The sequence below is a fragment of the Condylura cristata genome, unplaced genomic scaffold (genome assembly GCF_000260355.1).
Source record: "Condylura cristata isolate star-nosed mole 26May11 unplaced genomic scaffold, ConCri1.0 scaffold00001, whole genome shotgun sequence".
NCBI classification, from domain to species: Eukaryota; Metazoa; Chordata; class Mammalia; order Eulipotyphla; family Talpidae; genus Condylura; species Condylura cristata.
The window spans coordinates 74,485,737-74,501,280 of record NW_004567102.1 but is presented as its reverse complement, the minus strand read 5'-3'; the positions used below and the strand labels follow the sequence as shown (position 1 = coordinate 74,501,280).

At 36.9% G+C, this 15,544-nt stretch overlaps 1 protein-coding gene across 1 annotated transcript in view; it reads right to left on the bottom strand.

The window, feature by feature from the left end:
* Positions 1 to 14,049, bottom strand: part of VTA1 (vesicle (multivesicular body) trafficking 1) — a 39,966-nt gene extending 25,917 nt beyond the window's left edge. Inside the window, exon 1 of the mRNA XM_004673901.2 lies at positions 13,895 to 14,049. Within this exon, the coding sequence (XP_004673958.1) occupies positions 13,895 to 14,006 (112 nt within the window). The 5' untranslated portion in view covers positions 14,007 to 14,049. The remainder of the gene's footprint in view (positions 1 to 13,894) is intronic.
* Between the last annotated feature and the right edge of the window lie 1,495 nt (positions 14,050 to 15,544).

Below are 15,544 nucleotides of genomic sequence, written 5' to 3'. Positions count from 1 at the left end.
ACTAGGTCCTACACTGTCAAAGACAACTGAAACTTGAAAGGTTAGCAAATGTACAAGAGCACTTGCCAAGTACCAGATAAGTAATATTGATAAAACATACACTATGGGCTAGGAAAGTGAGAAATGCAAGCTATTAACTAAGGCTAATCAGTAAAACTGTTTTAAAGATTTAAGTATACAAGTGAAAAAATTTACATACATCCTTTGAAAACATTCCAGATAAAGGCAAATGCTATCCACCTCTAGCACCAATGATACTAACAGGCCAATGCTAAACAGTCTGGGGGTACTTACTGTTACTACTGGAATATACATGTATTGTCTCTGTAATTTAACTCACAGTGATCATTATGTTTTAGAGTTTTCTGTGAGCACCACAGAGTTCCACAGTAAGGACACATATTCTAACTAAAGCATATTCAAGTAGCAGTTGGGTGTTGATCAGTACAAATCATGTTGCCAATACCATACCTTCTCATGCCTATATTCAAAACTACCTCGAGACAGCTAACAAAATGAGGAATTGCTGGATCATAGCATGTGTATCTTGTTCTTTGAGAACTACTTTTAAACTCTCCTCCCAAACAGATTATCCATATAGTTTTATCTGCAATATAGACAAGCACTCACTTCCCCTAGACTCATGGGAAAAAAAAAAAAAAGATATCATTAAAACTTCCTGTCATTCTCAGAACTTACAAATGTTATCTCAGTTCGATTTCCATTTTCACTATGGAAAAGGTATTAGACTTTTACTGGTTAGTTCTATAACCTCCTTTCATGAATAGCTATGAAAACAAAAAATTTCACTTAACTTTTCTAGTGGGTTTTTTGCTTGTTAACATACTGCCTGTGGCAGGTTCTTTGTACAGTAGTTAAGTCGGGATATAACATTCCCCCTATCCTCTTCCTTCTATGCTTTATTTTTCTCCTCAGCATGTAATCACCTACTATTTATTCATTCTCTCTGATATGAATTTAAATTCCATGATGATGGCTGATGTGTCCCTGGCATGTAGGTTAGCAACTGGGCCTTTGGTAAACATTTTCTGGATAGATAATTAACAGTTCATTCTACTTTAATGACTTAAATGTTACTGTTAATCATCCATTAACTATGTTAAGTTTTCATGGGACAAAGGCCTCATTTCTGAATACTGACTATCCTGTTTTATCAATTCCAGTTTTATAACATGGCCCAGTATCTGTGAGCTTATCTCAGGGCTGACAATTCAAATGTACTAATGAACACATAATACATATTTATGTTCTCTGTATTTTTTTAAGATTTATTTATTAAGAGATTTATTTATGGATTCACCAGAGACAGAGTGGGAAGAAAAGGCAGACCCACTGAAATTCACTGCTAAGGGGATCAGTAGGTAGATACAGGAGCCCGAGTCCATGTGGGTTACCTGGCAGGGGACCAAACTCATTTTGCAGAGCCTGGTAACAGTTCAATAGTGCTGAGACTTAACAACCCCTTGTACCCCCAGGGATGCTCTGCATTTTCAATTTTAATAGCTTTATCTGAAGGAACTAATTTTTAATGCTTACGCTTTTGAGGGCTAGCTCATGTTACAGAGCTCAAAATTTAGTTTAATATATTTATTTCTACATATTAAATTTAAGGGGTTTTACATTTAGGATTTAGTGAAAGAAAAAGAAGTTACAAGTATATTGCATAGAGTCACACTGCCACACAGTGTAACAAATAAGGTGCTTTCATTTTCACTGTACAGGAGCCAGCATAAGATATCACTTTGACCCAAATACAGATATAATTTGAGAAGGAAAAAGGATACTATTTGAGTTTAAATAACCCTGCCTTGATCACAAAAGTGACAGTTTCTGTCTCTCTTGTAAACAATCATTTTTCTTTGTCCAGGTCTGCTTCCTACTTGTCATTTATTTCTTTTCACTCACCCCCATGTACAATGCTTGTCTCTGAAAGCACAGTTGAGAACAGTCTTTAAGCAATCCAGAGTTGCTCAAGGTCTCCCCACAACACCTTCCACCCTCTACCCTCATTCTAATCTTGAAAGTTCTTTTATCTTCAAGAAATTGATGTTCAGTTACATGATTTTTTTTTTTTACTTTTTTTTTATGGCTTAACTTTTCAAAATTAACTGTGTAGCCTAACTTGCAAGTTCCTGACACCTATTATTAAAATCCTTCATAAATAATCCTTCCTTTTTCTAATGATTTGAGATTTCTTCTTTAATATATTTTCCATTGTATTTCCTAGCTCTTTAATCTCAATGCTATCTTACATCAAATGTACTGCTTTACAAAATTTCTGTAACTTACACCTTTTCTCCCCTATTTTAATGTTTCTTACTATATTACCAAAAATTTCTGAAGAATTTTAAGCATTCTTGTTTATAAGAGGACACTTTTAGTTGAGAGTAGAGATTGGTAAAGATGAAGTGAGACATTAAATGTGTTATTTTATTATTTTTTAAAGATTTATTCATTCATACAAAACTGGGATACCGGCCGGAAATACAGAGGGTGAAAGGTTTCACCAGAGACAGAGTGGGGGGCAGAACAGGCAGGTCAGGAGAGGTCTGTCACACCATGTGGTCACCTCTCGGGCATGTGCAAGTGGCTTAAGCTTCTTAGTGCTGTGCTTTAACCAGCTGGGCCACCAGGGAGGGCCGAGGCATTAAATGTTTTTTAAGGGTTAATTTCAGTGGGAAAAAAAATGATTTAATTTGACCAGCCCCAAACCACTTCTGGCAATACCTACCTAAGGAAGCCAGGGGAGAGACTTACATAGAAAAAGTGTGGAAGTGAAGAAAAGAAATTATTTGACTGGTTTGAAGGCTAAGCTGTTGTGCTTGGCCATTCTCAGTATTTTGAATGGTATTTTTGAGGCATTTGCAGCTTAGATTTCAGTTTGCATATGGAGGCAGCCCAATGTTAAGAGACTTTAATGGCCTCCTTGTTTAATTTAACAGATCATTTCTATGCTAGGTTGCTTATATTTTTTTTAAATAGAGTCACCACCCTAAGCCATATTGAGGCTGAAGCCTGTAAGACTTATGATGACAGGGCTGGTAAGAAAACTGACTGCTCTATGTATAATACTGTATCAGAGCTTTTATTGGCACTTTTATTTCATTTTTTAAAAAATATAATAGTTTATTTTTACATCATTTTTTGTGCTTTTTCCCATCTCAGTTGTAATCCCTTGTGCTTCCCATTATTTCATTTTTTAAAGTTTCTGTTTTTTACAATATTTTATTATACATATAGTATTAGTACATCAATACTTACATGTAATTTAAAATATACATAATATTTTTCTACTTATGTATAGATGATCAAAAAGTTAAAAATCACTATTCCTCATTTTTTACTAATAACTATTTTCTTACTCCAATTAGCCCATGATTTGGCCCTATACTTCCTTAAGTAATGTTTTAAACTAAGAAAACTCCTGTCCATCTCCTCAGTTTTCCTTTGCCCTATCTTAAGGTTTTCTCAATGTCTTTTAACTACGCTACTCTCATTCAAGCTTGGCAAGTCTTAAATTGCCATGAACTTTAGGTTCTTTCCATCATCTTGAAATTTTTACATGTGAGCTGTCTGTCCACATTCATTCTTCCCATCTTCTTTACTAACAAAACCCCTCCATCATTTGGACTCATAAACCAGGAGTTCCAGTAGCACATTTCCTACTATCCCTCAAAGCAACAGATAGCTAGCTAACTAAAACTAGTATCTGACCAGAAATTGTTAAAAGAGATTCTTGGAGAGTCATTTTGAAAAAGGGAATGATAGCAAGGGAAGATCTTATAGACTCCTTTCCTTTCCTACTTTCTGCTGCCTTCATTAAAACTAGTCTGACAGAAACACTGGTCGATAGCCTGGACCACAAGGCAACCTCGAAACTGTAATCCTGTGCTGGTTTGTATATATGAAATTGGAAAGAGCTGGGTACGCCTAATGACATCATAGAGCTGGCACACTTAACTGGGCACTGCCATCAGACTTTTTTTTTAAACAAGAGTAAACACTTATTTTACTTCGCCATAATTATTTTAGGTTTTCTGCAATGAGAAAGGAAATAAAATTCTCATGCATACACAGTACCATGTTCTCAATTCTTACTGATCTCTGGTATATTCTCTGTTATCTCCAGTCATCCACAGTTAAATTACCATCTCAAACTGTCACATCTCCAAAATCAGTATATCAAGCATACCACTGTAAACTCAATTTCCTTTTCATCCAGTATTCAACTAACTATACCCATCACAATGGGGTTCCTGTTACCTACTTCTCTGTAATTAGTCTTGGAGCCTTTAACAACTCTGCAGCCAACTTTATTTTTACAATACAATAAATCCTTACTTTACTGACAGGGTCTTAGGAACTGAGACTAGTGAAACCAATTTACAAAGGCTAATTGATATAAAGGAGAACAAAGTCCCCGTTACAAAGTTATTGATACCAAAGATACAAAGTTACTGATATAAAAGGAGAGCAAAGGTATTTCTGGCCACAAATCATCACCAAACTTCTAAAGAAACAAAAAACTATGCTTCAATAATAATTTGTACTCACTCATTTTCCAACCTCTTATTCCAATGCAGTGCCACAGGTGGCCAAAGTCTATCCTGGTATCTTAGGGCACTGGATGGGAACCACCCCTGGACAGGACACTCTTCCACTGAGGGGCACATGCAAACCCACAGTCACCCTGACTGGGAAAACGTGCACAAGCAGTGAACCCAGTGTGCTCATCCTTTGAATGTGGGAGGAAACCAAATACCCAGAGGAAATCATGGGGGTAGGGATGTGCCAAATCTACACAGCTCCAAGATGGGAAATGATTTTTTTCCTCATAAATGTTATAACAAACCTATGCTGAACAAAATGACATTATTCAAAACCTGCTATATATTTTTCCTAGAACGTTACTGCCCTTATACCTTTCCCCTGAATCTTTTACTACATCCCTCTCACAAAAGCATAGTCATAAAATAAACTCAACTACCTTTTTTCTCTATGCCGACATATGCACGGCAGAGACCAGTGGAAGTTCAGCTCCTTACAAATATAATTATCAACTTAAATGAGCTTAATTCTTGCCCTCCCAAATGACTTCAAATATACTTTAATCTTTTTAAAATAACGTTACATACAGAGAAAATTTAACAAATATTAATCCAAACATAAGAGTAGGCAGCATGATAATATGAGGAAATATAACAGATGCTTTCATTTCCTTAAGAGGACCTTCTTATTTTTTTACCATGGTGGAGAACATCTGTGAATCCTACCATTCATGGAGTTCAGTCAGCTACTGCGTAGTCCGTTTCTGGGGGGTACATGACTATCCAGCATAGAAAGTGAAGCTGACTCCTAGATTCACCTTGACTTTATGGTGGCCATCTCAGCACTCAACCACTATGCAGACATGGAGCTGTCATTCAGTGCTTTGTTATTAAGCAAAAATGACTTACTCCTTTGTAAAGAGTACTGTTCTCAGCTTTAACATTTTATTCCTACCTATCTCTTGCTTACAACTAAAGTAGAGAATGAATATTACAATTTGAACAAAATTCAAATTATTCCCACTTTGCTATGCCCACAAGCATCATTATTCTTCTTTACAAGGTAAAACATAAAAAGCCCTCCCCGGTGGAGCAACAGGTTAGGACTTAGCACTATAAGCTAGCCATAACATAAACATAAATATCAGTTTTAAGTCCCTTCCAGTCACAATATAGATGGATGATCTTGAATTATACTTTACTGACAATAGTTCATTGGTCCTGCATACATGAATTTTGGGGGGGGGGGTTTACATAATGCTTAGTCTTATAATTAGAAGAGTATTATAGTATAGTAATACCTGTAATTGAAGAATGAGTTCATCTCAGATTTGGAAATATTCACAATAAAATTACCCTTGCTTTTACATTTTAAAAACTGTACAATTTTTAAAGTTTAGAAAATGTACCACAAGATACAATCTCTAATATTAATCAAAGTGAAAAGACTTAAATCTAGTTATGAAAATAAATACCCTTATTTTTGCCGTGAGGATGGATAAAAGGGTCACTTTCAAGTAGAACTCTGTTCAAGACAAGTAATTCATTGTAGCAGGAGCAACATGATGAAAAATTAATGTTTAACATGGAAAATTACCTACTGAAACAGAACAAATAAATGTGTAGCAAAAATCATCTATAAGAAATTATATTTGACTTATTTCACCAAGGAAATGTTTTTATTTTTATGGATAAATATTATTTGAAGATGAGTAATGAGGCATATTTGTGAAAGGATTAAATACTTTCTGATCCAACTTTAATTTAATGTGAGACATTTAGGAGACACATTTATTAATCTTGAAGGTATGTGTAATTTAAAGTTCCTTGAAGTATAAACATTATCAACCAAGACCTTGCTTATCCATGAGAAATGTGAAAATGCAATTGTGAAGAATTATACATTAATAGATACTCAAAATAGGAATAATTATGAAATATATGTTGATGCTCAAAAACAATTTCTATCCCAGTGAATACAGTGTAAAAAAATCACTATTAGCATATGATAATCTGTCTGCCATATGGTTAGTACTAACTTTTGTGAAAAAGGTCTGAATCAAAGATTAAAAAGAGTTTGAGTGTATGTCTACTAAAAAAGAGTATTTACTCCATGCAGATATTTTGAAGTTCCTGTTATAGTATAAATGTTTTAAGAAAAAGTTAGCCATTAGCTGTTCCTGAAATCCTACTAAAAGATTGTTCTGGAACACAGCATACATTAGGGTACTTATTTAATTATTAAAATGAGACCACAGATTCTAATTCTGGCCATAATGGAGTAACTATATTAACATCTTGCTATAAACAACAAAGATAAGAAATTTTGTGACAATGGAAATAGCACAGTCACTGGAGAAAGGAAACATATGAGGACGCCAGTGATCAGCCAGCATTCCACAAAAAAGGGGAAAAAAAGCGACTTTACAGACTTAAATTTGTCTGAATGGCTTTTAAAAAGCCCAATTTTTGTGTGATCAACTATAGCAAAACAGCTGATTATTCATACTAGTATGCACGTGACCTACCACCACCAGTAAAGACATCTGGTATCAGTTTGTCTTTAATTAATCTAAATTAAAACTTTACACTTGTTTACTCTGTAACATCTTGTGTGTCCAGTAACAAACTGAAACAACCACATATTTACAACTTCCTGAATAACTATTTAATCCCGATTATCATACAATGACTCTCAGGAACAAGTATTCAGTTTCAAGTCCTAGAAAGTTTACTAATTGTACAATATCACCCCCTAGAGGAAACACTAGATATTTGATGGGTTTAGTTCAGCAAACATGAAAGGAATGTCTTTCTTTCTGGGTTGTTTCATACAACACCAAACCTGAGAATCAAGGTACTGTCTGTGTTTAGTAGAAACTCAAATACTTTTTAGCTGCCTTAAAGAAAAATATAATAAACGTATAGTGCTCAAAGATACACTGTTAATGACATCAAGTCTTTGCTGTTTCCTCCCTCCACTTACCAGATTATTGTACTGGCATTTTGTAATCCCCTTCTCCCCCTTTCATTTTAACAGTTTAAACTAACTTCCTTACAAACTCACTCTGTAACTGGTTTTCTAATAATTACCCATTAGCAACAATTTTCCGCATAGCCATTTCTCATGAGGCATCTGTCATTAGGTCTGGTTCATCACTTACTAGTATTAGAGAAGGCCCAGGGACAATTGTTGGGATGAGTTTAGCTAACTGGAAGGAAAGCTGTCACCAATGCCAAGAACTGCATGTGGGAGCTGTCAGCCTCTTTAGTCACTGGAGTGCCCTCCAAGGACCACCATGGCTTTAAAAAAAGGGCAAATTAACAACTGTTGGAGCACCTGGGTTTTAGTGTGTAATTATCTTTAGTGGCCTAGCTCTGTCTGGCAGTGTAAATAGATAAAGAGTACCCTGGGTGCAAGGATTCTTAAGTTTACAGGCCAGAAGGGACAACAGGCAAATGAAAAAACAATTAAGGTAGAGTCACACAGGTACAAAGGAGACTAAGAGGAGCACCATAAAACTAGTGAGAAAGTGAAATTTCATCTAGTACTTCCAGGAAAGTTCAAGGCAGAATGAAAATGATGCGGGAAAACTTGGAAAGCAGAGGAAGAAAGGCTCAGTGAAATGAAACTCAGTTTGATTAAAACTACAACAGATGGCTAGAGTTCAAATGATGAAAGGTACCTAAATACTTTTCTGACATATGGAGATACTAGAGGTGACTAATGTTTTTTTCTGCTATTTAATAAAAGCTACAATCTTCTCTAATCCCGAAATGTAGTAAGTGAAATTCTGATGGAAATGGATCTCAAGATGAGTGATAGCACCTATCTATGAATCAACATGCTTTATGGTCAGAATAAACCAGAGTAGAGTATCAGTTCTACTTGTACTATCATTTTTATGAATTTAACATAGATGAAAATGTATTCCTATAAAAGTGAAGGTAGAAAGGAAGTTTTAGCACAACCAAATCATTGAAATCTTTCGATCCCTTCTGACTAAAAGTACATAATCACTTATCACCAAATAATATTTTAATAATCTTTCTTGAATTCTAAATTCTGTCTTAAATTCTGTTGAAAACTAGAAAAGAGTCTATCACCCATCATTAATCATTTTCTCAATTCCTTTTATGTTTACCAAAAAACGGCCAGTATTTTCTCAACTAGAAGCTTCTTATCCTAAGACAAGATTGGGCAAAACAAAATGCTGTATATTTCAAAATTCCTTCTCAAAAAATGTCTAAATGCTTTTATTTTATGTTTTGAATATATTTCTGAAAAAACAAAATACCTCAGAGCTCAAGTTTAATTCACTTAGTTATAGGAAAACACATATCCACCATATTACATAAATAGCAAAGCAGTTGTCAGTGTCAAACCAATCAGCCAATGGAGGCTTATTTTTCCAGCAATTTATGACTTTAATTTTCCAATGTTAATAAATGTCAACAGGTACCGAAATGGGGCCCCATTCATTTCTGCATTTTAATTCTCAAACTGTGATAAGCCACAGACTTTCACATAAGCTTTTCATTTGGATGAAAAAGACTTCGCCCCTTCAGGATCTCTCTTCTGTTCTGAGCTCAGGAATGATATTCTTTAATAATGAGCAGAGAACAAAAAGGTCAGGTCATATAATGAAGATGCTTACAGCATTTTAGGAATTCAGAGTATTCAAATACAGGTCAGTTTTTAACAAGACGAGTTACCCTAAACAGTTTCAGGTAGTTCCATATCCTTATCCCCAAAATAATTCTCCCAATGTCCTTTTGCACATGACCTTGGCCCCAGAATGTCTCTTTGTACACCTCTGGTTAAAACCCAAATTGATGAAACAATGGATTCTAAGAATAATGCCTCCATCTTCTCAGATTCTTTCCTGAAGCTATTATTCCTAAAGGAGACAAACCCAGGTGACTCCTCCTTGCTCTAATAAAAAGTCTCACCCTATCCCTCCAAATTAGAATGTTCCTTTGACTTCCTTTCTCCTGATTAGCACTTTGTAATAAAGGCTTATTCTTTGCTCTGGTTGATTTTCTTGCATACAAGACAGGAAAGAGAAGAAGCTCTACTTAATGTTTTAATTAATGAACGTTTCACTAACACCAGTAATTGAAATGTTCCTTTTTCTTGGACACCCTGGAGAATTTTCTACCTTTCTCCCCAGGCAACATGCCACAAAAGTACTCACCAGGCATGACAGTATGCCTTTCTTCTTTAAGGCAGAAGAAGGGCAACTGTGAACAGGATGTGGGAAAAGAGAAGCAGCATACTACTTTGCTAGCCTGACAAAGCAGCTTTGTTAGGAAAGAAACATATGGAAGTTGAGAATGTGGAAATTTATTCCTATAGAATCGCTTGCATACAGAAGTTTAAATAGCACTCCTTACGTGTGTTTAGAGCAAAAACTGTAAGGTAAAAAGTCATCATCTGTGGTATTCTGTTAAACAGCATAATCTGACCCCCAAATAAAGAAGCTAAGGAAGCTATCACACAGCAAATGGTATTTTTAAGGCATGTACAGAAATGGAGTGTTAAAACAATATAGTAATGAAAGACTAGAATAATTTGAAATAAAAATAGAACATCTAGGGAAAAAAATGAAAATAGAAATAAATGAATGTATTACACAATAGGACATACGAAGAGAAAGCCAGACCTAAAGAAATTATATAGAACAAGGTGCAGACAAAGGGATGAAAACTGAAATGAGACAAACAAGTTAAAGGAGAAAAGTTCAACATATAACTAGTCAAAATTTCACTACAGAATAGGTAATAGAGAAGCAATACCTGAACAGATTAGCTGTAAATTTCCAGAATTTATGACACCTACCTAGAAATTGAGAAAGTCAAAATCTCAATCGCGGTACATAAAAATACATCAAGGCCAGGGAAATCAGAAAGTAAGTCATAAAGTAGAAATTGATAAACAATTAAATTTTAAAATTAAGAACTTCTGAATACAAAGGACTTCAAAGTGACAACTCAAACCATTAATTTGAAAAAGAAATTTCAAATGCATATAATAATGAAGATAAATTATTAATGTCTAGGTTATTAAGAAAATAGGTATTAGGGCCCTCCCCGGTGATAAGGAGTTAAGATCTCAGTGCTGTCAAGCTATCTCCAGCCACTGCAGCATGAGTTCAATAACTAGCCAGGGTACAGCAGACTTCTCCTTTCTAGCCTGCAGCTCCCCTCAGCAGTGTGTTCAAAACAGAGCTTCCTGCTATGTTCACTACTTTGTCTCAGGTAAGTCTTCAACTCCCCTCCATGCCCTCCTACTGCTGACCTACACCCCAGCTCTTCCAAATAAAAATAAATCTTTAAAAATTAGGTATTTCACGCAGATGGCCAACAAGCATATGAAAAAATGTTCAACATCACTTGTCATAAGGGAGATGCAAATTAAAACCACAATGAGATACCACCTCACCCCAGTGAGAATGGCACATCTTCAAACAACTAGCAACAACAAATGTTGGTGAGGATGTGGAGAAAAAGGAACTCTCCTGCACTGCTGGTGGGAATGCAAACTAGTACAACCACTAAGGAAAACTGTTTGGAGGTTCCTCAAACTGCTAAACATGGAGCTTCCCTACGACCCAGCAATCCCACTTCTAGGTATCTACCCAAAAGACACAAAAACACTGACTGAAAAAGATACCTGCACCCCCATCTTTATTGCTACTTTATTTACAATTGGAAAAACATGGAAGCAGCCCAAATGCCCAAAAGAAGATGACTGGATTCAAAAGAGGTGGTACATATATACAATGGAATATTACTCAGCAACCAAAAAAGAGAAACACATGTTTGCAGCAACTTGGATGGAGCTGGAAAAGATCATGCTTAGTGAGATAAGACAAAAAGAGAAAGAAAATACAGGATAGTTTCACTCATAGCAGGAGTATAATGGACCAGGCGAGAAAATAAGAATAATGAACAGCCATATACTAGAGACATTTTGTGGGGGTGGAGTGGGGAATGGGATCAAAAACGGGGGGAGGGAAGGAGGTGAGTGCACGGGATTATGGTGATGGCACACGGGTGACTTGGGATGAGAAACCCACGGGGATTACAATTGAGATGGAAAAAAAAATGCACAAAATGATGTAAAAATTGTTATAAAATTTTTAAAAAAAATTAGGTATTTCAAAAGTGAATCACAAATGGCTAATTAACACATGAAAAGATGCTCAAAGTCACTAACTCAATGGTTGCAAATTTTAATCCAATAAGAAACTATTTCATGCCTACATTAGCAGAAACCTACTGAAATGATGTTAAATATGTTGGGTACCTTAATGTTCACTTTATTATTCCTTAAATTTTGTACATACATTATATATGTCCTTTAAAATGTTTGTCCTATACAAAAGTGTTTAAATGTTATTTGGTTTTAGCAATAAGAATGTTCATGACTCTGGCGAGAGGAATTTGGTGAAATTACTGACATAAAAGCCATACTGCAATGGACTGAAAAGTTTGTATAAGGTAAGGATGTATAGACAACCTCAACTATTTCAAACTTATTTATGCTACTGTGGGCAGACAGGTCTGTAACTTCAGGGGCATGTCATAGTGACAACTTCTTTTATTTTTATTTTTTTTAAATAAAGAAAACCAGGATGTGTTTAGAGAAAGAGGATAGAGAGGATAATGACACAGGCTACTAAGGGCTCCTGGGTAGTCACAAAAGTGTGGAATAGAGCATCCATGGATTGGTTTAGTACATGACTAGGGATTAGTTTGACACAAGAACAATGGTTCCTAGTTCACTGTGAGAAGAAATTGCTTTTCTGTCCTCACACCGCTTTTCTTCTAACTTTATCCACTTCACTTACAATTATCTCTTCAATCCTCTTTAATGCAAGCCTCTGCCTCAGGACAAAAGTTGTATGTACAATTAATTCCCTTTATGGAGAATATACTTTTCCAGATGCAGCAGAGTGTGCATTTTATTTCTTTCAAGTCTTTGCTCAGAGGTGAATGGTGTAGCCACTTCCTGATCACTTTGAAAGTGAAATCCCCTCCACAAGGCTACCACCACTACTGCTAGTCCTCATTATCCTTTTTATTTTTATGTCACAAATGCATTTTTATTTCTCTCCATAATCTTTTGAGTACAAACCCACTGTATTGCTTGGCACTTCACTCTATTGTAGGTAAACTGTAAAAACAGTAAATGTAGCCACACAACCAAGTAATGCGTGATGCATGGATAAGTTCAACAAATGCATGCTGAATGAATGATTCATGGCCCCTGCTTAAGGAACTTGAAGAACAAGTACAGAATTAACACTGTTAAGCCTAGTGAGCAAAATGAGAGACAGACAACTTAGAGACCAATTTACTGCTTACATTTGACACTGAGTTAGATGATCAACGAGTCACAGGTGACATCTGAGGCAGCCGGCTAAGTGGAAAAAGAGGCTGACATTTCAAGGCCTGCACATGTGAGAAACGCAAATGGGGGTACATTGGGAGTATGCAGGGATGACAAGACATCAAGTTTTAGCTTAACCTTGTAAATACACATACCAGAAGATACATTACATGACTTTTTCAACTCTAAAAGCCTTCAGTAGTTACAGTTGCTCGGTCACTTGTTTTACTGGCAGAAAAACTATATGGAACATAAAGTTTGTATAAAACGGTTGGGAGTGTTTCTCTCCACCACAAAGGGAAATGTTGGAGCAAACTTATCCGGGTTTACTATCATAATCAATCACCGTGAGCGTATTACCTCCAAAGGTCTCACTCCCGGGAAAGTTCACTGGTGGGAAAGCAGTGTATATGCAACAAGGGGAAACAGTCAAAGTTCATGTATTTGGTTGGACACACTCCAAAGAACTTTTTTTGAGTTTCTGAATAATTTTGGGTGTTATAATTAAACTGAAATTACTGTTTACAATTTGTCTTCCTGCCTCTCTGCGTCTCATCACCTTCGGTTTAACGCGAACTCATCCTCCAGTACCCAGGTAATTTTCGGGATTGCCTAGTTGAGGTGGGAGGCTCTTGAGTGCGGACACAGAAGGGAGTCGCGGGGCAGCGTGTGCGAGTTCATCAGGGCACGTAGCTAGTTTAGAAACATTTAAGCTCGAAAGAGAACAGACAGTGGGTGCTTTGGAGCTCTGCCTTTCGGGACAGGAGGTAGGGATCCCTGAGGAGGGCGGAGTCCCAAGATGTTCCCAGGACCCGCCAGAGGTCAGAGCTCAGAGCTCAAGCCGAGGGGCGGGGCCTACCCCATACAACAAGGGGTGATGCGTGGACCCGGACGGTTAAGAGACGCGGGGTGACTCGAAAAGACTCACAGTAATAGGCCACCACAGGGTCCCGCTTGTCATGCTCCTGGGCCGTCCTCAGATGATGCTGTATGCTCTTAAATTGTGGGGGTAAAGGGGGTAGCGGAGCAAGCGCCGCCATCTCTACTCCAAGAATCACCACTTCCTACTCGCGCTCCACTGACATTTCCGCTTCCGTCTGGAGGATCGCGCGCAGGAACGCACACGGCAAGTCCCGCCCACTCTCCCGTTGCTTAGCGACAGCAAGTAGACTACAGGTTCTCAGCAGGGACAATCTCTGTGCCAGGTCCTAATGGTTACTAAGCGTTTGACACTCGCGCTCTCTTCTGGTAGAAAGGAGAACAGATCCTGTTTTTCACTTTCGTTTGACTTGATAACAAGAGTAGAAAGGGATAAACAAGAAGGGCATAATGTCTATTGATTAAGAAAAATGGGTGAAGTTCTTTTGTTACCATTCAGAAATTATTATTTCCAGTTCCTCTCATATTAATAATGTCTGTAACACCTTTCCGATGCTATCAACTTTTATTATGATTCTTGTGCATGATGGGAGAGGATGTTTCTATTTTCACATTTTGAATAAGATGCTTTTTTGTAACCTGAACAATAAACACTTTACGTTTAAAGTAATAGAACTTTTCTTCTTATCTGTATAATATATATTATCTGTATAATATATATATAATATATAATATATATTATAACAAATCTTTAGTAGGCCGTTTATTACTGGAAAACGATACACAATTTGCTAAGTATTTTGACATTTGGTCAATGCATAAAGAAGGCGTTCAGGTATCTTTCCCGTTCAATGGTGCGGACTAATACCACACGTAGACCTCAACTTTTCTTCATACCATCAATGACTTCAATTTTTTTCTCTCTATATTCCATACTATTATCCTTCATAACTTTACATTTTATTTTCCTCCTCACGAAACCTTCATATTTATTCCATCTCTCTGTTTTCAGAGTTCATGTTAAACCTTGTTTTCATTGAATTAATAAGATAGCCTAGGTAAAAGAAATCACAAGCGGATTTGAGCAGGTAGACTAAATCATGGACTGGCTCCTCCTGCCAAAAGATTTACCCTTCTCCCTCCCCTCCCCCCAGCCACCATGGAGACACCATGATGAATAAAAAAGTTAGACGCTGAATAAAGATTCTTTCAGGATTTCCTCGAGGGCAAAAGCTGAGAGTCCAGAGCAGGATATGACACTGCTCTCTTCCACTAGCTTCATAGACCTTTGGGTGATGGGGTAATTTTGGGGTGAAGTTAGAGGTGTGGGGGTGAAATAATTTACCAGAGATGGAGTTGAGAACAGAAATACCCTGCAGGGAATCAGGGGGTGAGCCCGGAGATATTTATCTCTACAGGAAGGAATTGAGGCTCTGTGTCTTGTAGTCTTTCTCACTTGTGGTGCCAGTTTGCACCAGTTATCTATGGGATGGCTGCTCTGGACATTGGCTTTTGACACAGAATGTGTCCTGGCACTGCTCCTTCTGGACTGGCTTTTCTGACCACCCTGGTCAGTGTTATGGCCAGGTTCCCATGGCAACCTTATTGATTCCTTTATCTATTCATCCCCAAACCTGCCTGATGGGCAAGGAATGGAGAATAAGTTTTCAACCTTATTGTAATGCTACCTTGACACTTC